Raw genomic sequence first — 24,882 nt, forward strand, 5'->3', positions numbered from 1 at the left:
CTTGGCCAAGTGTTCTCTATAGCAGTGAAACGTTTTAGTTTGAGGTTGAATTACACCCAGCGGTGTGTTCAACTCACCAAGAAGGATAAAGAGAGAGAGAGAAGTCTCGTGAACTACACTATTCAAAATACCAACGATGCTACATCGAGTCTTCCACACCATCGGCGAAGTGATCGTGGAATTGATTCAACACCAGAAGACGCGGTCTATTATGATGCCAGTGCTCTCAGTGGGGACTCACATCACGTCCTGGGAGCCGTTAATGGAGTCCATAATTGAATCGAGTAATTATCGACTCGAGGATGCATTTCTCGTTGACGTTCATACTGCCGGGGGTGTTGCTTTTGCAGACGTGCTTATTATACAGAGGGAAGCGGACGATGCACTCGGCGGAAGAAACGAAACACTTATCGTACCGTTGGATGGAACATTAAGTTCACTCAACTGCAGTACCGATCCTTCGCCTTTTCCTCCGTACATTCGTTCGTTCCTTCCTTCCTTCCGTCATCCGTTCGTTCGTTCGTTCGTTCGTTCGTTCGTTTATTCGTCCTGTAAATTTTTCGCTCCAATGGAGTCGCACTTAACCAAAGAGGGATGAAGTGAGGGATGGAGGGTGGAAAGGGGCGGAAAGCAAACGGTGGAAAATCTTTAACTGCCGTTCAGATCGACGTCGTTCAGCTGGTTTCGACTCGGAGCAGCAATTCCAGGCCCGCGTTTACTATACCGGGTGCGAAATTACAAAATCACCAAAAATACGTTTTACCGACTTAATTTCACTCTTGTAAACTGTTTGAAACAGGGCTTCGCGCACGTTCGACGCTGGAGCTGCTTTTGGCACGTTCGGCCTAACGAAGCTCGATTAATTAATTACTTGTCTAATTAATTAACTGTCAAGTAAGAACGGAAAAGGATATGAAAGAAAAGTATATCTCCTGGAAAAGTTTACATCATCGAGCAGCAGACACCCGAGTGCCAAAAATAGAAATTATAAGAGACGCCTCTAGCTTCTCTTCTGTCTCATTTTCATAATTTTTTGTTCCCCCTGCTGTTCGAGCTCAGTTTCGTTTCACTTCACCGTAGTTAACGAATAGAAGAATCGATTACAGGGGTAGGAATTTTTCAAATAATACAACCCTAAGTCTGATCTGTCATTTTAAATTAGATCTAGAAATTCTGAATCCTGATGAGGGGACCTGAGATTTTTTGATAATTCAGACCAAAAACGAGACCAGCAATTTGCTGTGCAACGTTACGTAAGCCGGGTTAAGTAACGTTGTAACAAGTTGGACCGCAAGTCAGTCCCGAAACAATGCCACCGGATGGTAGGAACAGTGGAATTAGTGTCTAGCAAACCTAATAGTTAGTCGGGTGCACAGTACGGTACGGTTATAATTACTAATTAAGGCAATTCGCGACGGTCGTCGTGCAGGCTTTAATAGACGAAGAAGGGTGAACTCGAGCAAGATGATAGACGTTGGTCTCTGAGAAGGGCGAAGCTTTCGTCGAGATAACTTTAGTTTATACTGTCCTATGACACTTCAGAGGTAGTAAAAGAGGCTTCTCTTAAAACTTCATGAAAATTGGTCCAGCGGTTTTGAGATTTTCGATAACAGACGAACGGAATTCTCTCTCTTTTACATGAAAGTAGTGTAGAAGTTAGCGAGAATACTATTTGATAAATATTCTGTGTTTTCTCCAATCGACGCCTAAAAATCAGGGTTTTCCCAACTACATTTCGAATTTGAAGAAGTTTTTTTGTTATCATCGTTGTCAAGTAATGGGATGTCAATTACCAAAAATATGAATACTTTGGCCATCCTCAGTTCTGCAAAATACAAATATACATGTTCTATAACCTATACTAAGTATAATAATGATGATAGGTGAAAAAAACAAAAGTTATAAAGTTCCTGGGCGGAATTTCAACCCGTTTGTCGGAACTTGTTTGATTATGGAGGTTAGGAAACGTCAATTGGAGTTTCCTAACCTCCATAATCATCCAGATACATGAAATATACATGATCTATAACCTATGCTAAGTATAATAATAATAATGATAGACGAGAAAAACGAAAGTAATAAAGTTTCTGAGTGGAATTCTAACCCGTTTGTCAGAACTTGTACGAGTATGTTCACAATCATACAAGTTCGTGCTGTTTTACCCCGAAATTTCATCCCAATGACGAGCTTGTTTGCCGAAGTTACGTGGCTGAATCGTTCGTGTATCGATTTATTATTTCGCCAACTAGACGGCCGTTAAAGTTGGCCGCAGAATGAAACGTCAAGAGTTCTCGGAATCTGAAGGCTTCGAGCTCCCTGCAGAGCAATGGTAGGTATAATAAATTACACATCAAGAGCTATTCGCATGCGGCAAATATTGATAATACATACGTCTCAATGATTTCGTCGAGTGGCCCTTGGCTCATTGATCGATGTGTTTTATCGGCGTTGATCGAGTGCTTCGTTCTCATCTTTGAGCTTTCTACGTCGACGAAACGTAGCGAGAATTCTGTTTCAACATTTCTCCACACTTATCGACGTTATCACTCGTCACCAGCCTCGGGGGTTTCATACCAGAGTCAGGATTTTAATTGTTTTAACCTTTCGCTTATAACGAGTCGTATGTAACGCGTCGAAGAATTTTCTTCTTGAAAATTAATTGGAAAATCTCTTACTTTCGATAACGCCTATGATTTTGTAAAAAGAATTTAAAAAAAATATACTTGTATGTATATATGGGGCATTCCACGCCAAATCGACCACTTTCGAACCCGACCTCTTTTGATTTGACTGAAGATTTTCTTTATCCTTTTCTACCCTATGAAAAACGTTTCTCAGAATTTAAAAAAAATATTTTTACCTAATCAAAAAAAAAGTTGTGAATTTTTTATCAAATAGTCACAACTTTTTCAAAATTTAACTCATCGGGACGTTTTTGTTTTGTAAATTTTCGCTTACAAATGAAAAAAACATACAAAAAAATTATTCAAACCTATCTTCATTGTTTTTTTTTTTTTTTTTTTTTTTTAAAGATTTTAGAGAAAAATCAAAAATTTCTCGACGATTGTCATTTTGCATGTTTTTTTTCTTTTCATTATATCTAACTTTGACATTTTTTGCAAATCCTCAAATTTTTTCAGAGTCGTGTTTATTGGATTTTCATTTTTTTTCAATTAAGAAAAAAAAAACAATAACAAATGACGATCATCGAGAAATTTTCGATTTTTTCCAAAAATCTAACAAACCAACGATAAAGATAGGTTTGAATACTTATTTTTTTTTGTTTTGTTTTTCGAAAAGTACATTTGAAAACGAAAATTTTCGAAAAAAACAACAGGAAGAAAAACGTCCCGTTAAGTTGAATTTTGAAAAAGTTATAGCTTTCAAGTTATAACTGCAATAAAAAGGTCACAACTTCTTTTGGTTGGGTAAAAAGAAAACTTGAAAAACTTTCGATAAATAAAGAATTATTCTCACAGAGTAGAAAAGGATTAAAAAAAAAAAAACTTTCGTCCAAATCAAAAGGGGTCGTTTTCAAAATTGCTCGATTTGCGGTGGAATGCTCTATATATTTCAATTTTCGTATAATTTTTGTTCTTTCACGTTGTTTCTTCTTAGGCTTAGCGACCGCGATAATCGGCAAATAAATAAATAAATAAATAAATAAAACTGATATTTTCAGGCCTTGTGACGGCTCTCGGAAAGCGGTATAAATTCAAAAGCTTTTCATCTTTTCGACTCACAGCTTTAATATTTTCTCTTTCATAATTCTTTGCTATTTATTTAACGGCAGATTTTTTTTTTTGCTTTAACGAGGTGAAACTGTGTTTATTGGCTACGAGAACGAAACGTACACAGTATATACATGTATATATATATATATATATATGTGCAATAATCACGCCGATGAGCTAAATCAAACGTATAAATCTCAATCTGTGTAACTTTCCGTTGGATCCTTCGTTCAATATATATGTATATGGCGTAGAATTTATATTATACACAGACAATCCGTTACGATCAGAGAGCGTACGGACGAATATCTCGTTATTAAACATCGAGTTGTATCAACGCGCGATTGAACGTGATTAGAAAAAGACCAAGAGACCCTTGTGAAAACACCAATCAACGTCCACTTCATAACACGATAATTAGCGATAATAATAAACACCGTGGCGCCAGCGGCTGTGCTCGACGTGTAGTACAACGAAACCGATGTTGCCTCCACATGTGTATAACCCTTCCGCGAATTCACCCCCCCCCCCCCCCCCCCCCCCCCCACCCCCCAAACACAAACCCCCTGAAAATATACCCACGTTTCCGTGACGGGGTGAAAAAAAGAGGTTGAAAATTCGACGATGGGTATCTAAACAATTTTTTTTTTTTTTTCACTCCACTTCTTTGGTCCTTCTCCTCCTCCATTCGTGTCACTAATTATTATTATTATTATTGTTATTATTATGGTATTGTTACGCGAAAAGAACTCCCCGCAATAACATCGAAATATATATATATATGTGTATTAGGGTGAATTCGCGATCGAATTTTGGTCCGAAATCATGTAATTTATTTTATTACATCACAATTTTGACTTGCTGATTGGAAAATTTATTTTTTATTAATAGAGTAATTTTTTCAAGCTGTTAATATCGTGTCTCGATAAAAATATTATTTTCATGGATTTTTGCCCACCCATATAAATTGAATTGAAAAGGCGACGTGAGATTTCAGTTGTAGAGTGATTTACGAAAAAATTTTTAAAGCCATACGTATACATCTAGCAGCGCCAAAAATGCGCCGCGAGAAAATTTTTTTTTTTCGTAGGGATGACAATAGAAATTCATAAAAATAAATTGTACACATTGTTTATTGGTGTTTAAACGTTATGAAAAAAAAATTTATTTCACTTTATTTGTACAGAAATTGGTATATAAAAAAATCACGTGATCCAAAATACTGAGAAAAAAAAATTGCTCCACGGTCAGCATCATATCTCAAGTAAATGTTGATCGATCTGCAAAATTAAAAAAAATTCTCACAAAATAAAGTTGTGGTTATAGTACGTCGAGCCGGAATTTTGAATTTCGAAAAATTTAGCAATTAATGACAATTGAAAAAAAATTATGTGTTTTACGCCATAAATCTTACTCTTTAATTATTTTTATATAATTTTTTAATCAAAATATCAAAAATCTGACTCGAAATACTATAACTGGATCTTTATTTCACAAGAATTTGCGAATAAATCAACATTTACTTGCCGACTATGGAGCAACGTTTTTTTCTCAGTCTTACGAATCGCGTGATTTTTTTATATAGTAATTTTAAATGAAATGAAATAAATTTTTTTTTTTATAAAGATGAAATATCAATAAACAATATGCACTATTTATTTGTATTAATTTCTATTGTTATACCTTCTAAGAAATAATTTTTCAAAACATCCGGTCACGTGTTACATCTTGAATTGTAAAATACAGTGATGTCAAAGCTTTTTCGAAAAGAGCTTTTAAAATCTACCGACATCGATTTGTATCAGGAAATTTGTTTCTTTTTGTGAAAACATGTTTCTATACACAACGATCGAGTAATAGTAGAAAAATTTTGATAACCTACTATGTTTAACATCCCTTATCTACTTCTCTCATATTTAATCCCTCTCATCCCTTATTTATACCCATTTGAATATTCTCCGACTTGGCGCAAAGGCAATATAATTATTCGTAAGGCTGCATGTGTGCATGTGCAATGTGCATAGGTAAAGTTTATACTGCAGTACAGCCACTCTGAGGTCTAGTTTGTCTGTGTGTTAGTATTCAGTGCATTTATTTGCACAGCGAGCGAGAGAAAGAGAGAGGGGGAGAATGCGAGTGAGGGAGAGAGAGAGAGAGAAATAGAGAGCAGACAAAGCCAGTTCAAATATTGAGACTAAACTGTAATCTAAATAGTCCCGCAGACAAAGAGGAAGAGACACTGTCGAAGGTAATGAATATAAGCAATTAAATTGTACGAGTACCATTTGCAAAAACAATAATTGATTATCGAAAGAGCTGCGGCGAGTCCCGCATAAAAATGGTCTGTTTTTTTTTTTTTTTAGCGAATATCAAACGTTGGATTGATTTTATTTATTCTTGTTTCCTCTTCGTTTCATTTTATTTCTCCCCCTCCTAAATCCACAGGTAATTTCGTTGTCAAACCCATATTGTCGAGTAAATTTTTTAAACGGAACGATATTTTCATTGATTTCGAACAACAAATAATTGTCCTTTTAGCACTGCAATTTATTTTTCATATCCCTTCAATTTCTTTGTTTCTTTCGTGCAAACTGGCTTATCCTTTCCCGTGCTTCGAACCCATTCGCTGAAATCTCTGTAACCAAGAATCAAATATGGAGAGAGAGAGAGAAAGATAAACCGAGGGTCGGTGCTTAACAGCCCTCCAGCGTCGAACCCCGCATGATGATGTGGCCGTCTAACTAATTCGATTAAATTCACTCAACGTGTCTTATGATACGGGAATTATTTTTACTCTAAAGGGTCTATTTATCTTTATACAGGTTACACAACTGTGACGATAACAATATTCATATAGGGCGGGGGGGGGGGGGGGGGGGGGGGGGCAAACGGGGTATTTAAGGAATGCTTAGTTTTTGAGAACTCAGATATGCCATCTTTTTGTAAATTGACCCCAAAGAAAATAAAAATGATTTTCAGATGTCACGGAAATTTTTTTTTTTTTTTTTTTTTTTTTTTTCAAATTCAAAATAATGCTCGATAATGGTTAGAGAAGTGATTTTGAGTATTTAAAAACCATTTCGAAACACTAAATAAAATTTTAAGAGTACCCCCCCCCCCCCCAAACGTTTTGCCCACCTCTTGCCTAGAACATAATTTTTCCACTAAATATTTTTGCCTGAATTTTTATACCCAGGGTTTTTTTTTTATACACAGGGGATAGCTTGTATTTTTTTATTTCAGATAGTGGCACTAATGCCCACTAAAACTTCACAGTTGAAGATTGTTTTTTTACATCATTACTCTTACAATAAAATATATACTGAGATAACAAGTTACCATAAAAACTAGAATCTTTCCGATAAGAGTTAAAAATAATTTTCTTTTTTTTTCTCTTGTTTTTGTAACGCGGTCCAAAGGCGAGTTTTTGCCAAACTAAAAACCCATCAGATGTGTATAAGTAGTGAAAGTCTTTGCCATAATTGTCTGTAATGCCTTGTAATTAATTTTTTGGTCCTTGATTTTCGGGATAAATGGAAAATAAATTCATTATGAAAAGATTTTTAACGAAAGAATTCTTTCCGATCTCAACGTGGTTACTTTCTTAACTTTTTTTACCCTTTCACTCGCAATAAAAACCGGAACGTCAGTTCATTTGTCCGCATGGAATGGTGGCAATTAACGCAATTTATCCACACACACACACATATAATATATATATATATATATATATGTGTGTGTGTGTCAGGTCGTGGTTAAAATACAAATTCGTTCCGCCCATCCGCTTTATAAACGCGGATTTTACGCTATTGTAAACATACGGGATGTGAATTTTCCCGGTATAAATGAAACGTGATTTGTAATCCCGGCATGGCAAAAGCGTTTGTTGATGCGCGTGACATTTGTGAAAAAAGATGGATTTTCCTCGGCAGTCATAATCAATTGTTATTATATACGTATGTACATACATACATAGAGGGTGAGATTATTCAGAGAATTTTTGTTCACGTTCATTTAACGATTTACATATTTTTTTCTCTTTTCCATTCTCTTTTTCTTTCTTTTGTTTAACGTCAATGGTTTTGCTACCTCGTATGTATGTACATTAGGGTGGCGCAAAAAAACGGACTATTTTTTTTTTCGGGTCTCGTGTGACAAAATGTTAGTTTTTGATGTTTTAAGAGCCCACTCCAAAGGACAGCTCGAAAAAAAAAAAAAATTTAAGAGGTTGCTCCAAATTTAAAAAAATGTCAAAAATCGTCAAAAAATCAAATTAAAAAAATTATATTTTCGGTATTTTGTTTGATTTTTAATTCATGTCGTGGTGTATTGTTATCGATTCTTTCTTACTAAGTTGAAGAAAAAAAAATTATGAAATTTTAATATGAATATTAAAGGGTCGCTCGAAAAGATCTAAAGAAATGCACCAAAAAATTGAAAAAAAATTATGAGCGACCATTCAAAATTCAAATTTTGAACTGAAACTTTCGGAAACTTATTTTTATTTTGTCTGTAAAATTAAACCGTAACGAAAAAAAAAATTGAAAAAAAAAACGATTTTGACGAGTTCTGACGTTTTAAAAAATGTGGAGCGACCTCTTAAAATTTTTTTTTTCAACTGTCCTTTGGAGTGGGTTCTTAAAACGTCAAAAACTAACATTTTGTCACACGAGACTCAAAAAAAAAAGAAAAAAAAGTCGGTTTTTTTGCGCCACCTTAATGTACATACATACATTCATAGAAGTGTTGGCAGTATTTTCTTCCTTTTCTTCGTCTTCACTTATTTCTCGTTCGCTTTTCTCTCTTTGTTTCTCTTTGTCGTCATTCCAAAGGTAGAGAAGTAACCTAATAAACTGCGCTCCACGCGAATCTTTAGATCTTTAAAAGGTTCCCCGACCGCCCATCGCCCTTCTCCACACTCCGTAACTCTGGCCATCAGTTAAATTCTGTATTTCTACCTTGTCCACAGCTTTTATCTGTTACACCAATTTTCTCTCTTTATCGACTATTCCACTTTAGCCACATTCACGATTGTCTTCAAAATGTATGAGTGAAAAATGATAAAAGCGTCATATATATATATATATATATATATATATATATATATATACTATACCTATCCCACGTATTCTCATATTTTCACACGGATCAACGAACCGATTTTTCTCAAACATTGCAGTAAAATATGCAGTATACTTATCCATATAACATCATACCATGAATGACTACAGGAGCATTCAAACTATTTTTAAGGAGTCAGATTGCTGAAGTTTTTTACCTCTAGAAAACGCAATTTTTTTAGACAATTTTCGGGACGTGGTCATAGAAATCCAATGAAAAACGAGAACCTAGACAAAAACAGAGAAGAATTGATACAGTGCCAAGAGTATGATTAAGAGTGAAGGAGTTACATCCGTACATAAGTATGTACTAATCTCGTTATCACATTAATTGTCCATAAAATAGCTGCGATAACTTATTTCGACGTCAATTTGTTAACGAGTAAATTCTGCCACGTTGAGTCAGAATTTAAGCGAATCTCTTCACCGTCGATTGTGTATGTAATTAACTCTGCCACCCCGAATAACTTGGTTATTATTGATTGTACCAAAAGGTATTTCATGGGAAAATTTGTTGCATTTCAAGGGAAAAAATGAGTTTTGGAAGTGAATGTCATCCGAAGGTAATATCTCACGAGATTTCGGCGGTTGCGATGTTTTTTTAAACGACACTGCCTATTTTCTTGCTCACAACAAGGAAGTTGACATCGAAACACGTCCAACCATGTGCAACAATATGACCTTTGACTCCAAAATTCATGATTAAGTAACGGATGTGGAGCTTCAATGAGACTGAATTGTATCGGCACATTCAATACTTCTTTTACGTAATTTATTTTATCAAGTGTTCAAAATGTTCTCCATCAACCTGAAAGCACTTGTCAATACACACAGGATATCAGATAGTCTATTCACGGATATGAAAGAAAGATGTGCAAGTATTACTCCGGAAATGGCAAGCAGAACTAGAGGGCATCCTTCATTATGTGTTCCACGATACCGAACCGCAGTTATGGGAAAATTTCAGTACGAAAAAAAAAGAATAGGATCCCATTAATTGGTTGGAACCATCAAGCTTACCGAATTCTCCGCTTTTGACCGGAAAGAAAATAAAATACGACAAGATAGGGATTTCCAAACATGATAACGCCATGAAGTAATTGGATGGTCTTGGACTCTCATTCGAGCTATCTGTACTAAGATAGTATTCACTTTAATGGACAGGTTAAAAGAGCAACTAATTACTTCCTAGAAACTGCATGGAGGGGGGGGTTCACGATTTCACTGCATAAAACAGGAAAATTTTCGTTGGTGATCACTTGTTCGGGTCTTTGGGTAGGACGGTACTAGGTAGGTACTTGGAAAAGAATATCCATTGTGTGCGCTCTGCCTGCTACGAAGAGGAACTGTTCCGGGTTCATTCACGGGTGAGGATCTCGATTGTTGACTACCTATTGACTTACGCATCAGTAATGGTTTAGAAGTGTGACTAACGTAAAGTGGTTGAATTTTAGCGACTTCCGAGAAAGATGCTCGAACATCGACATTCGGTGGACAGCTCAATGAGCTCGTCTGGTTCTTGGATATATTTTATCCTGTGTCTTCTGGTTTTCGGTACTTTCGCCGATGCGGATCCTGATCGATGTATTCCTGGCGTAAGCGCACCTGGAAGTAAGTTTCTGTAGAGAAATTACAGTGACTGAGTGTCATCAGTATTCCGAAAATCCGTTAATGAATTTGTTTTAAATATGAATCAGTAACGTGGCCATCGGGTGACGTGATATTGGAGTACGGTCAGCCCTTGAAGATGTACTGCATGCTTAATGAAAGCCTGACTGATGCGAGATATTGTGGTAAAACCGCGTCGGATTTGGTATTTTTTAAAAATGAACGGGAAGTTGGACGGGAGTTTGTAACTCTGGTAAACGCATCAACGATCACAATGTACGTGGAACGACCGGAACCATCGGTTGACACATACTACTGTAAACTCAGATTGAGTGACGGGTATCACAAGTCATACGCTCCAGTATCTCAAACCAAAGTTACCATCGGATGTAAGTTGTGAATTGTACGTTATTTCGATGTGATTTTCATTCCATTCGGCTTAATTTTGATATTTTCGACAGTTAAACCCTTGAAACCAACGAGTTTTGAATGTGTCTCACGAAACTGGGAGAACCTTACTTGTACATGGAAACCAGCGCTCAATTACATCACGTCTCGTTTCTTTCTGGCATATGAGGTAGCCGGTAGATCCGGCGAAAGGACGTTATTCGATTGCCCCGCGGGCCAAGACCCATCACTGAACACTTGTACATGGGACCTTTCGACGGATCCTCCCTATGGAATTGTTCCTGAGTTCTACAAATTTATACTGTATGAAGAAAACGTTATCGGAAGCCAACTCTTTATCTATCATTTCCATCACTGGGCAAATGGTGAGTATTGAATGCTTGGGGTTGAATTAAACGGGCAAAGATTCCATGGTCGGATGTGTATTGAAGTCAGATTTTTTCGTTATTTTCTCGTTGTTTTTGTGATTTCTTACCTGACACGTAAACTCTTTACTGTACAGTGATTCCAGCGAAGCCCGTAGGCTTGTCGATCGTCAATAAAACTTCTTCCAGCGCTTTGCTTCATTGGAATATACCTTATCCAATGGGAACCTTCCCTCCAGGCCTGTACCATAAGGTTTCTTATCAGAGCGAATGGGATGATCCGAAAAAGTGGAAGGTAACAACCAGACATGCCGGTTAAGAATAAATAATTATCCTTACAGTACAATTGAGTAGGAAACGAAACACTCCGTGAGGTTCATTAATTCCAATTTCAATGATTCTAGACGAAATACATAAAAACTGGAGCACGCGATGGAGGAAAGTATTTCAATCTGAGCGATTTGCCGTACGCGAACGCCGCTTACACCGTCAGAGTTTTCAGCAAAAGTTCGTTGGCAGTTGGTGAAGATAGATGGAGTCAGTTTAGTGACATCAGCTTTAGAACTTTGGCGACACGTGAGATATTAAATATTCATTCATCTGCAACAAGCAGAATGTTTTCTTAAGTATCACTTAGTGGAGACTGGTTGTAAGTTGTATTACAAATGTATGATAAATTTTTCTGTTGTGATATCAATTTCTGATAACTAATTTGTCTGACAGTTGTGTAACTGAGTATATATTTTAAACTAGCACCATAACAGAAATGATAATCGATTAAGGTGATTCTAGTACCCAGCAAAGAACCAAAGACTGACATCGGAAGTTTCGAATTTGTTCGAGAAAACGACAATAAAATATTACTCTACGTATATTGGCAAACTATTCCACCATACTTGGAGAATGGAGACCAGTTTAGGTACGAAGTTGTTAGCGTTGAAGAGAACGGTAAAATGTTGGACTTGAAGCCAGACGAGATAACAAGAACTTATGCAAAGTTCACGGGAATCAATTTGTACGCGGATTACAAAATTGAAATCGCGGCGATCAATCGTAAAGGAGCAAGTGAACAGAAAGCTACAATAAACGTTTCCAGTTTCTCCAAAAGTAAGTTTCGTCTTCAAATGTACAATATACAACTTTTTCAATCATTTGCCAACACGATTACTCGAATTATTCTAGGACCATTGCCACCGAAGGCAGTTACAAAAATTACATTTGACGGTAGTCTTCACGGATTGTGGTGGAAACCAGTAAATTCTATCGCCATCGTTGATCAGACGATATTTTGGTGCGAGACTGATTCGGTCCAACCCAATCAATGCACTGTGAGTACATTGTGATTTCTGTACGCACGCGAAAGCACACACGAGAAATTTGTTGTTTTATTACTTTTCATCCTCATGTTGTTCAGGGATATCTTGACTGGGTTCATGTTGGTCGGAATATTTCTGAATACAATGTTGCGGTGCCTGACCCAAAGAAGACCTACCTGTTTGCGATAGCGGCTAACGCACCAGGAATCAGCAGCGGTATGAGCTGGCATTCACACTCGGTATCGTACGACAAATTGATTGCAAGAGTTGATGGACTTTGGGGAAGCTACCGTGAGCCAAGCTTGATTGAGATCGAATTCAGGATGCGGTATCTAATTGGAGCGAACAGTATCGAAGGTTTCCGTGTATATTACTGTCCAGTGAGTGAAACTGACTACAGCTGCAAGGGTCCTGAGATGATCAGCACAGTATCTGGAAATGTCCATACAACGCGCGTTGTTCTGACGGGCCTAACTCCTGATACCACCTACAGCATATCCATAGCTCCATTTTCCACTAACGGAGAGGGATTACGAAGCGACAGGGGCCTCTTTTCTACTCTTGAAGTGCCTACGGTACCCATGAAATCGCAGAATGACTGTACCATGAAGCGATTCGAAGTCAGGGAAGGTCTAAAACTCGCCGTGAATGCTCAACGGCATGCCGCGAGTGTTCAAGAAGCGGCATTCAAGTCCGTTAAAGAACTTTTGGAGTCTTGTGATCAACAAATTGACTGAGCCACATCATCAATTTTCAAACAGTACCGCAAAGGCATGATATACTCATCACATGCATGTACAGGATGGTAAAACCCATCCATAGAGTTGATAAAGAAGCTTCACCGCTATCTGTCGAAATATTGGTGTCAGTGAACATTGTAATAAAGTCTGAAGCTATTGAAAATTTCCTTACCTCCACCTAAAGATTGAAGTGAGTACTCGATTTGAGATCATTAACGCACTAAAGTAGTCGTAAGAAGTGAGGATCCGTTGTGTTTGTAAATCCAAAAGAACTGCAAGAATTCGTAACCTTTGTGGTCAGTTAGGAATTGCAATCTCTACAGCATCTTAACTTATCTCCAACAGTTTAATGGTATTGAATGACTGATCTTGAAAAACGAGAAACTTACAGTAAAAACGTTATTGGCTAAGATATTTGACCGTTCTTATAGGTATTGTACTGTGTACAAAACGAATAAAAAATATACACAAAACTTTTGTGTATCTGTACATGCATAACTGAGTGTTATTGAGAACTGTATACGCAAATATGGACATGTGGGTTTAACCAAAAGTGCTTTTAATCTTATCTCGATTTTACAAGCAGCTTTACTATAAAGCCGGAAAAATTCGTAAAGCGAAGGAGGATGAATATTCTGAGCAGTAATTATTTATCAATAACAGAATTATCAAGTTTCAAGTAGAGGAGCATAAGGTCAGGATATCAGTATAGTTTAATGTGTACTTGAGTGGACGACGACAAAATTGAAAAAGAAATCAATCTTGTTTAAATAAAATAGAGTTAAGTGATTGAAAAATATCAATTTCAGAACCTTTTGCTAACGAAAAGGACTAGTTTAAATATCAAAAACAATATACTCGTCACAACATCAAAACACAAAAGCTTTAATTGTTTGAAAACATTGATTTTAACCAGTATGTGTAAATGAATGAACAAATGATTAAATTATTCATTTTGAATTTTTAATAGTCAGAAAACTGAACAGAAGAAACAAGGAAATTTACATATTTCACCTGTACATTATATTTTGTACAAGTTTTCTACAATTTGATTGATGTCAAGAATCAATAAATAATAAGTTAACGATTGAAATTTACAAAATGAAGCATTAAATATCGTCGAAAATTGCTTCACCAATATTACGTATATGAGCGGATCCACGTCACTTCACTCGAAAAAAAACCGTCAAGTCACGGATCTTTGCGCCATTTGAAATATCCGTAGTATTATGTGAAAAAAAAATATAATTTCAAGGATTTTGAAATTTTTTCAAAAATGGCCGAGTTCGAGCTATGTAAAGTTTTGTATATCACTGTTGCACTGCTATGTTTGAAAATTCATATCTCCGAAAGTATACATCGGAGCGGACTGATCCTGCAATCGTGCTGTTCGTGCGGATTTAGTATTTTTCCGAAACCAAAGTGAAATAGAACCTGAGTATGTAACTATCATCAACGAAACAACAATTGCAATGTATGTCGACAAACCAGAACCATCAAGCGACCTTTACGATTGCAAAATCAGAATAAATAACAGCAAAGAGCCACAGTATGAGCCCGTTTGTACAGAAAAAGTTGTTATTGGATGTGAGTATAGATGATTGAATATTTTTCTAAGTAGAAAGATATTTTTATAAATATCACCTGTATTCCGGGAGTATATTGTTGAAATTTGTTCGTCTTTTACAGTCGAGCCTAAGGAACCGTTAAATTTCTCTTGCGTATCGCAAAACTGGGAGAATCTTACTTGCACTTGGGTGCCAGCACCCAATCATGTGACAACTAGATTCTCTCTGGGTTACCAACTACCTGGTAGAGCCGGTGGAAGGACAACTTTTAACTGTCCGGAATCAAACAGTGACCAATTGCTCCCGCCAAACACTTGTATGTGGGACGCTCTTACGGACCCGCCATACAGAATGGTCCATGAAAACTTCAAATTTCTATTGCGGGCTGAAAACTTGTTAGGGTCCAACCTTTTCACTTATCAATTTCATCATTGGGCGAATGGTAAGTAGAGCTTGAGATTAAATTGGACAAGTATCGCGGTCTGTGTTTACCAACAAGTACTGACGTTTACTTCGTGTTGTGACATGCCAAAATGTAAATTTCTCCGTCTAATGATTTTAAAGAACCAAAACAACATCGAAGAACGTTTTTTTCCTCTTCTATAACACGACTACATCGTATAAATTGTACTTGTATTCAATTCTCCTGCAAGTATTCGTGACCTCTAGCCTAACACGTAAACTCTTTTCTATACAGTCATTCCAGCGAAGCCGGTCGGTTTGTCGATCGTCAGAAAAACTTCTTCCAGCGCTTTGCTTCGTTGGAATATACCTTATCCAATGGGAATCTTCCCTCTAGGCCTGTACCATAAGGTTTCTTACCGAAGTGCTTTGGACAGTAAAGAATCTTGGAAGGTAATATGACGATGAAAAAATAACGACACTCTTGGCAAGAGTGAGAAATTGAAAATATGTAAACAACTATGCAGTCTTGATCAATTCACGTGTTGATGATTTCAGACGGAATATATAAGGACCGCACCTCGTCAGGATGAAAAATGTTTTAATCTTACCAATTTGCGATACGCAAATACAGTTTACGATGTTAAAGTTTTCAGCAAAAGTACGTCCGCGGTCGGAGAAGATAGTTGGATTCAGTCTAGTGACATCAGCTTTAGAACTTCGGCGACACGTGAGTTATTGAATATTTATCCATTTGTTATTAGAAAATGTTTACCTGGATAATATCAATTTCTGATAACTAATTTTTTCTGACAATTGTGTAATCGTGGATCATGTCGGATATTGTACCAATCAGTACATTAAATGTACAGATTTCGAAGACGCAGCATTTCAAAAAGGTGATCGATTAATGTCATTTCAGTGCCGGGCAAAGCACCAAAGACTGACATCGGAAGTTTCGAATTTATTCGAGACAACGACGATAAAACAGTACTCTACGTATATTGGCAAACTATTCCACTATACTTGGAAAATGGAGACCAGTTTAGGTACGAAGTTCTTAGCGTGGAAGAGAACGGTAAAATGTTGAACTTGAAGCCAGACGAGATAACAAGAACTTATGCAAAGTTCACGGGAATCAATTTGTACGCGGATTACAAAATTGAAATCGTTGCGATCAATTGTAAAGGAACAAGTGAAGAGAAAGCTACAATAAACGTTTCCAGTTTCTCCAAAAGTAAGTTTCGTCTTCGAATGTACAATACACAACTTTTTCAATCATGTGCCAACACGATCACTCGAATTATTCTAGGACCATGGCCGCCAAATGCAGTGACAAAAATTACATTCGACGGTAGTCTTTACGGATTGAGGTGGAGACCAACAAATTCTAGTGACATCGTTGATCAGACGATATTTTGGTGCGAGAATGATTCGGTCCTACCCAATCAATGCACTGTGAGTATATTGTGATTTCTGTACGCACGCGACAGCACACACGAGAAATTTGTCTTTTATTACTTTTCATCCTCATGTTGTTCAGGGATATCTTGACTGGGTTCATGTTGGTCCGAATATTTCTGAATACAACGTCGCGGTGTCTGACTCAAGGAAGACCTACCGATTTGCGATAGCGGCTAACACACGAGAAGCCAGCAGCGGCATGAGCTGGTACTCACACTCGGTATCGTACGACAAATCGATTCCAGAAGTGGATGGAGTTTGGAAGCTTGCCCGTGGGCCTGACATGATTGAGTTTGGATTCACAATGCGGTATCTGACTGAAATGAATCCTATAGAAGGTTTCCATGTATATTACTGTCCAGTGAGTGAAAATGATTACCGCTGCGAAGATCCTGAGATGATCAGAATAGTATCTGGCAATGTCGATACGACGAGTGTCGTCTTGACGGGACTGAGTCCCGATACCAGCTACAAAGTATCTGTAGCTCCGTTTACCATGAACGAAGAGGTATCACGCAGTGATTTGGGCCTCTTTTCTACTTCTGAGGCACCACCGATACCCCAGGAATCACAGAACGAATGCGTCATGAAGCAATCCGAATTGAGCGGAGCTCTAAAACGCGCTTTGAATGCTCAAAATGATGCTGCGAAAGCCCAACGACGAGCCATGAGTGCTCTAAAAGAGTACAAAAGGTCCCTCCAACAACTCGTGGAGTCTTGTGAGCGTAGTAACACAAAAGCATGATATATTAATCAATTGTATGTAGACGATGGAAAAAGACATCCTAAGAGTTATTAAAGCGAAGCCATGACAGTTATTAACTGTCAAAATGTTGATACCAGTAAAACTTGTAATAATTTCCTCACCCCATTCATTGTGTTCCTAAATCCAGAACTGCAAAAATTCGAAGCCTTTGCGACTATATACGATTTGCAATCCCTGCAACATCTCAAGAGTCAATGACATTAAACGCCTGCTATTGAACAATGAGAAACTTATTGAAAAAAACGTTATCAGCTAATTCATTGCGTGTCTGATTGTATAAGGAAATGTGCACCAAAAAAGCGAATTTTGTCGTAAAAGGGCGGATAATTTTTTTTTTTTTTTGTGGGCACATGCAGCCTTGCATCGTTAAGGAAGGTGATTATTTTTCATAAAGTTCGTGATGAAAGAGCCTAATCGACAGTGTTTCCAATATTTTACCGTTTATTGATCCGTTTTTCAATTTCAACGCTTTCGAACGTATTCTCATGTTTTTCGCGTGAATACAAAGGGAAAAATACACCTTTTTATACCATTACACGTGGCAAAAGGTCGTATAATGGCGCTTACGTCCTTATTCCATTAGACATGCGATAATTGATCGATCTGATAGCTATTCTGCGGAGTATAAACGGATAAAAAACAAACACACAACTCTCGTGTATCTAATCATGCATAATAAGTTGTAATGAGCACTGAATACGCAAATATAGACACACATATAAAACCAAAGTATTTTTTAATCTTATCTCGTTTTCGCAAGCACCTTTACTCTGATGCCAGAAAATTTTTTAGAGATATTCATCTGATGAAATAATAACTTTTGAAGAATTAGAGCAGAATTATCAATTTCCAAGTAAAGAACAAGGTAAAGTCGTCCGTACAGTTTAATCTGCAAGTAGACGATTAAGAAATCGACTAAAATACTGGCTACTCAAATAAAGGCATATGGGTGAAACCACAGTTTTTTCAACCTTATCTCCTTCTCGGAAGCACCATTACTGTGAAGTCCGAAAAAAACGTAGAGATGCGTACGTGATGACATAATCACTTTCCAAGTAGCATGGGCGGGAAAATAATCTGAACCGCAATTACGATACAATAATAGAATCACTTATCCTCAAGTCGAGGCTAAAGGCAAGTTATCCGTGCAGTTTATCATGCAAGTGAAGGATGGAGAAATTGCACAAGGAATCATTCTTCTTCTCTCAAAGATAAAATTTTGTCCATGAAATCAACGTTATTGCATGGTCTGCAGTTTAATCTTGAAGGTTTAGGATTGCTTGTGCCAAATAGCGGCCCAATATAAATTAGTAACGAACCAATAAAGTAGACGTCAATTATCTCTGCGTAAGTCTGTAGTTACAGTGGTTAACCATACAGCAATACAACCAATTCAGACAGGGAAAAACAGTATTATGTTATAAAATTTTTTATCAACGGACAACGGTCAAAGGGGGTGAAAATATCTCCCAAACAAGAGCACTTAACGGGGTGATTTCTTGATGCACTTTGCCGCATTTGAATTACACTAACGCTGAAATGTTTCTATTGATGAACAAAACATTTCAGCTTCGGTTTCACTCATTCCATTCAAAACTGAGAAACCACCCCACCAAATGCCCGTCTTTGGGGATCGTTTTCACCTCTTCCGGAGGGGAGGGGGGATACAGCTCAGTCGGTCCAAAATCATACCTATATTTGGAAGTTTTTTTTTTTCAAAGAAAATGAATACGGCTAGAGCAATTCGAGTTTTGGGGTTTTATTATTTATAGTTTCAAGAACATTTTAGAATTTTTTCGTTAAAATTAATCAGAATATGTTGTGGGCATGGCGCATACAAGTAGTGAACGACTTTGAACTCGAGGGCTTTTGCATTCGCGCATGTCCTGACTCACATCACTTTCCAGCTTGCAACAGATAGAAAATATTTTTTGAAGCAAAACACCTTTTCGAGTTCGACATGGAAACCCAAATTTTACAGAAACTTTTTTTTAAATATATACGATTATGAACAAAAAATTCATTTTCCGACAGTAAAATTGCTACAAAAAAATTTTAGGATTGAAATTCAAAAATCTAGCGTCGAGATCGAATCGATAAACAAGTTCTAAAAATTGTCTTAGAATTTCAAGTTAATCGGATAAAAATTAATCAAGGGATTTGCGCCACCCGATTGAAAACGTCGTCATTCGATACATACATGCGTCACACCGCCATTTTGTAATTGATTACATTGAAAAAATTCTAAAATATTCTTGAAACTATGAATAATGAAGCCCTTAAACTCTAATTGCTTCAAGTGTTTTCGTTTGCTGTAATAAAAACTTTCAAAAATAGGTATGACTTTAGACCGTCCAAGCTGTACACCCCGTCCCTACCCCCCTCCCACCCCCTCCAACTGTTTTTCCGCTGATGCAAAAAAAAAAAAAATGTCGTTAAGTTTTCCATGTTCTACAACATGCATGAGTTTCAACGAAATTGAAGGGGGCACCAAGCTGATGGCCCTCGTAAGATGAGAAAAAGAATTACAAGATAATTTCATGTACCACACACATGTAATTTACTTAGAAAAGTTCTCGCTGCGCAGCTGCGTTACCAATCTTCAGAGAAGTTGTAATTGTCCATATTGCCACCCGACTGACAATTTGACCTCTGGTAGCACGAGATAAGAGATATACTTATATAATTATATGGTATAAAATGACTGGCAGAGCGCAGTGTTTCATTCAGTTCCTACGACGCACACGAGGAGCGTAACGACGCATAAACTGACAATTGAACATAGTAGTTTTGTAGCTCAGAGTGTAAGGGAACTTGAAAGAGATAGAGTGTGCAGCCACAGGGCTGCGAAGAGCAACGGAGTCGAACAAAAGTGCGAAAAAACTATGGAAAAGATGTGCCATTTGATCAACTCCTCTAGTACTTGGGGTTTTCACCTCATGTGTCTTCTATGTCTCCTAACTGTACGCGGAGTTCATGGAAGTCAATGTGCCCTTGGACTATACACGCCAGGAAGTAAGTTCACGTGGATTATACAGCAGCTTTTAGTCGACTAAAATCAAAACTGATAGGACGAGCAGGGTCAAGATTTTGACAATATGTTTAATATGCCTTCCATTTATTCGTAACCCAGGAACGTGGCCACAGGGTGACATATCATTGGAGTATGGGCAGACCTTGAGGATATACTGCATACTCGATGACACCCTAATGGGATCAAGATTAAACAGTACAAACTCCACGGACTTAGTATTTTTGCGAAATGGAAGAGAAATGGAATCTGAATATGTCAGCGTCATCAACGAAACAACAATTGTATTGCATGTCGAAAAACCAGAACCATCAAACGACATGTACTATTGCAAACTCAGAGTGAATAACGGCTATGAGCCGCGGTATGAGGCTGTATGTTTGAACAAAGTTACTATTGGGTGTAAGTATAGAAGATTGAATATTTTTCTAAGCGATTGTGAAACCGACAGATTTCTTCTCTTAGTTTTTCCGATTCCGGTTAACTTTGTTGTCTTAGTCTTTTTACAGCATTAGAAACTCTCATTATTCACTTGTGGTTTCATAAAAAATTTTTGTTGTTGCTTTTATTTGTTTTTCGTCCATCTATCGGTAGTCAAAAAATTACTTGTTACGTAAATTGTTATGCAAAGTGCCATTGCGAAGATCTGAAAAGATCGACGCAATGTGAAGCGAGCTAACAGTTGGAAAGGGTTTCGATGCATTGTCTAGTATTACTGTATCAAAGTTCATATGTGTGATTGACTATGGTTTTTCCTCCGAATTTGCAATACTCGTTCGTAAAGCCTAGTTCGTTCAAGTTTTTTGGAATTTATTCTGTAATAGTATTGGTCAGATGACAGTCGATGTAGTCAAGATCTAGTTCAAGTATTAGTCAAAACAAAAATTGCCAGAATAAATTTCGTTTCAACACCGTTACATTCATGCATAATCACGTAGTTGTCCTTTTTATAGACAGATTCGGAGATTTCATTGGTCAAATTTCCATCGGAATTTCGAAAATTATGACACAACTGAATGGTTTCCTGTAGCGTCAGTTTTACTGTGAAGGCAGGAACTCGCAATATAATGAGAGAAAGCGAGTGAAAAAATGTGTGAATTTCACACAGACATTATCCTAGAATTATAAAAAAGTGTTGAATAATACCTTCTTTTTACCTATGCAGCTATTCCCCATAAACATGACCTTCATTCTGGGACTATATTCTTGAAATTTATTTGTCTTCTACAGTCAAGCCTGAGAAACCATTAAATTTCACTTGCGTATCGCAAAACTGGGAGAATCTTATTTGTACGTGGGTGCCAGCACCCAATCATGTGACAACTAGATTCTCTCTGGGTTACCAACTACCTGGTAGAGCCGGTGGAAGGTCAACTTTTAACTGTCCGGAATCAAACAGTGACCAATTGCTCCCGCCAAACACTTGTATGTGGGACGCTCTTACGGACCCGTCATACAGAATGGTCCATGAAAACTTCAAATTTCTATTGCGTGCTGAAAACTTGTTAGGGACCAACCTTTTTACTTACCAATTTCATCATTGGGCAAATGGTAAGTAGAGCTTGAGATTAAATTGGACAAGTATCGCGGTCTGTGTTTACCAACAAGTACTGACGTTTACTTCGTGTTGTGACATGCCAAAATGTAAATTTCTCCGTCTAATGATTTGAAAGAACCAAAACAACATCGAAGAACGTTTTTTTCCTCTTCTATAACACGACTACATCGTATAAATTGTACTTGTATTCAATTCTCCTGCAAGTATTCGTGACCTCTAACCTAACACGTAAACTCTTTTCTATACAGTCATTCCAGCGAAGCCGGTCGGTTTGTCGATCGTCAGGAAAACTTCTTCCAGCGCTTTGCTTCATTGGAATATACCTTATCCAATGGGAGCCTTCCCTCCAGGCCTGTACCATAAGGTTTCTTATCAGAGCGAATGGGATGATCCAAAAAAGTGGGAGGTAAGAACTAGACATACCGGTTGGAAATAGAGAATTATACTTACAGTACAATTGAGTGGGAAACGAAACACTCCGTGAGGTTCATTAATTCCAATTTCAATGATTGTAGACGAAGTACATAAAAACTGGATCATGCGATGAAGAAAAGTATTTCGATCTAAGCGATTTGCCGTACGCGAACGCCGCTTACAACGTCAGAGTTTTCAGCAAAAGTGCGTTGGCAGTCGATGAAGATAAATGGAGCCTATCGAGCGATTTGAAATTTAGAACTGCAGCCACACGTAAGTACACTAACCACCCCGATTCATTCTCCATTTCACAAGAATTTTGGCTTCATGATTTTCTGAAAACATAACTATAGTACTATATTTATTTAACTATAGTATAATATTTTAATATCTAGTGCCAGGACAATCACCAAAGACGATTCTTGGAACTTTCGAGACAGTAGTAAAACGCAGCAGTCGAGACGTGTACGTATATTGGCAAGCTATTCCATCATATTTGGAAAATGGCGACAACTTTACGTACGAAGTTTATACCGTGGAAGAAGACGGAAAACTTGTGAACCTGAAGCCAGACGAGATAACAAAAACCTACGCAATGTTTAAAGAAATCAGTCTAAACTCCGATTTCAAATTTCAAATCGTCGCGATGAACTGCATGGGAGTAAGTGAACGGAAATCTACGATATACGTTCCAAGTGAGAACCAAAGTAAGTCGCATCTCCGAATATGCAATACGCAAGCCTTCCAATGAAGCCCCAACATAATCCCTCAAATGATTCCAGGGCCCAAAGAACCGACTGAAATTACAAAAATCGCATTTGACGGAGGTCTCTTCGAACTGTCTTGGGATTCAACGTTTTCCACGGACATTCTAAATTACACAATCTTTCGGTGCGAGAACAACCGGGACCGACCTTATCAATGCTCTGTGAGTATATAATATTCAAGTCACGTTTAGTGAAGAAGTAATTTATTGACTTATTGTAAATATTGTCTTACCGTGGACAGGGATACCTCGACTGGATCACCGTAACTCCGAACACGAAGACTTACAATATCACAGTCCCAGACGAAACGAAACTCTACCAATTCGCAGTGGCGGCAAACACAGATCGAGGAAGCAGTGGTATGGCATGGGCCCCATGCACGGTGATCCATAACTCAGTTATAGGAAAGATGAATTCTATATGGGTAAACAATGTCGATTCAAGCCTGATCGAGATCGGTTGGAAGCTGAAGTGTTCCGATAGAACAGACAGCGTGAATGGTTTCATCCTTTACTATTGCCCCATAGAAAAGCCCAAGTACCACAACAATTGCAAAGGTTCGAAGCTGAGAAAAATAGTGCCTGGTGACCGTAACACAATCCGCGGTGTCGTGGACGGCTTGAAACCCTACACAACCTACATGCTGTCCATAGCCGTGTTGACCAAAAATGGAGAGGGACCCCATAGTGACTCGATCTTCGCTACAACCCTAGAGGCAGCCCCAAGCTCACCTCAAAATGTTATTGCAACTGTCACAGGCACGAGCATGACCGTAGAGTGGAAACCACCCTCTGATTTGAATGGTGTTCTACGATACTACACGGTGCACTACAGTCGGGAACCGAAAGGCTACAACCAACAGATTAAAATTAACAATAGGACAGTGGTTCGAGATCTCGAACCCAACGTGGTGTACAACGTCAGCGTGTCTGCATGTACAGTTCTGTGCGGCAAACGGTCCTCCGATATATTAGTCAGGACTGAGACTGCGATTAGGAATGGTTCTGATACTGCCAGGCCAAAGTCAGATGTTGCAGATAAGGATGAGAAACATCAGAAGCAGTCTCGTTATTTGAGACTTAATACGATAAGCGCATACGTAGACGATAAAAAATGCCTCTCGATACAGAGGCAAGTGAAAAAAGCTCAGCAACTAGCTAACCTCGCTCAAGAAAAGGCAGCAAAGGCCATGGATAGCTATTTCGAATCGTGCGGGAAACCCGTTGGCTCAGATTTTGACCATTAAATAATTCACTTTCAATACATCAATCCATCACATCTGAAAATTGTAAATACTACCAAACCTGTGTGATAAAGGATTTCAAAACTACTTTTTTGTAAATAGTTATTCATTCTTCGTCGCACGAATTCTTACATAGAAGTACTTAAGTGTTTCCTCGCGCGAAGCTTCTACTTTGACTTCTGCTGAAAACATTACTGGTGTGAAATCAATCTCCGCATAATGAGCTGTGATCACGTCAACACAATGAAGGAAGGAGAGGCGGGAGGGAATTAGTGGAAAACAGATACTCAGGGAATCAGGAGGATTGAGAGAATTCTATTTGCAGTCGTAACCACGCCACATTTGCGAAAGATACTACGCTCGTATGTATGATTAGCG

At 37.8% G+C, this 24,882-nt stretch overlaps 2 protein-coding genes across 3 annotated transcripts in view; one reads left to right on the forward strand and one right to left on the reverse strand.

Moving 5' to 3' along the window:
- Positions 1-24,882, reverse strand: part of LOC124410753 (E3 ubiquitin-protein ligase PDZRN3-B) — a 132,608-nt gene that overhangs the window by 96,234 nt on the left and 11,492 nt on the right. The window contains exon 1 of one of the 2 annotated variants that reach the window (XM_046889350.1): positions 417-486. The exons of the other annotated variant lie outside the window; for it this stretch is intronic. Within the exon in view, the coding sequence (XP_046745306.1) occupies positions 417-431 (15 nt within the window). The 5' untranslated portion in view covers positions 432-486. Of the gene's footprint in view, positions 1-416; positions 487-24,882 lie in introns of those variants that run through there. 2 annotated transcript variants of the gene reach the window in all.
- On the forward strand, positions 20,299-24,861 carry LOC124410752 (cytokine receptor-like). The gene is made up of 8 exons (XM_046889347.1): positions 20,299-20,506; positions 20,625-20,924; positions 21,753-22,073; positions 22,329-22,486; positions 22,596-22,767; positions 22,890-23,201; positions 23,277-23,422; positions 23,503-24,861. Exons 1-8 carry the CDS (start codon positions 20,377-20,379, stop codon positions 24,505-24,507), a joined length of 2,544 nt encoding a protein of 847 aa, XP_046745303.1. The 5' UTR covers positions 20,299-20,376; the 3' UTR covers positions 24,508-24,861.

Source organism: Diprion similis, chromosome 10, assembly GCF_021155765.1.
Source record: "Diprion similis isolate iyDipSimi1 chromosome 10, iyDipSimi1.1, whole genome shotgun sequence".
Taxonomy (NCBI): Eukaryota; Metazoa; Arthropoda; class Insecta; order Hymenoptera; family Diprionidae; genus Diprion; species Diprion similis.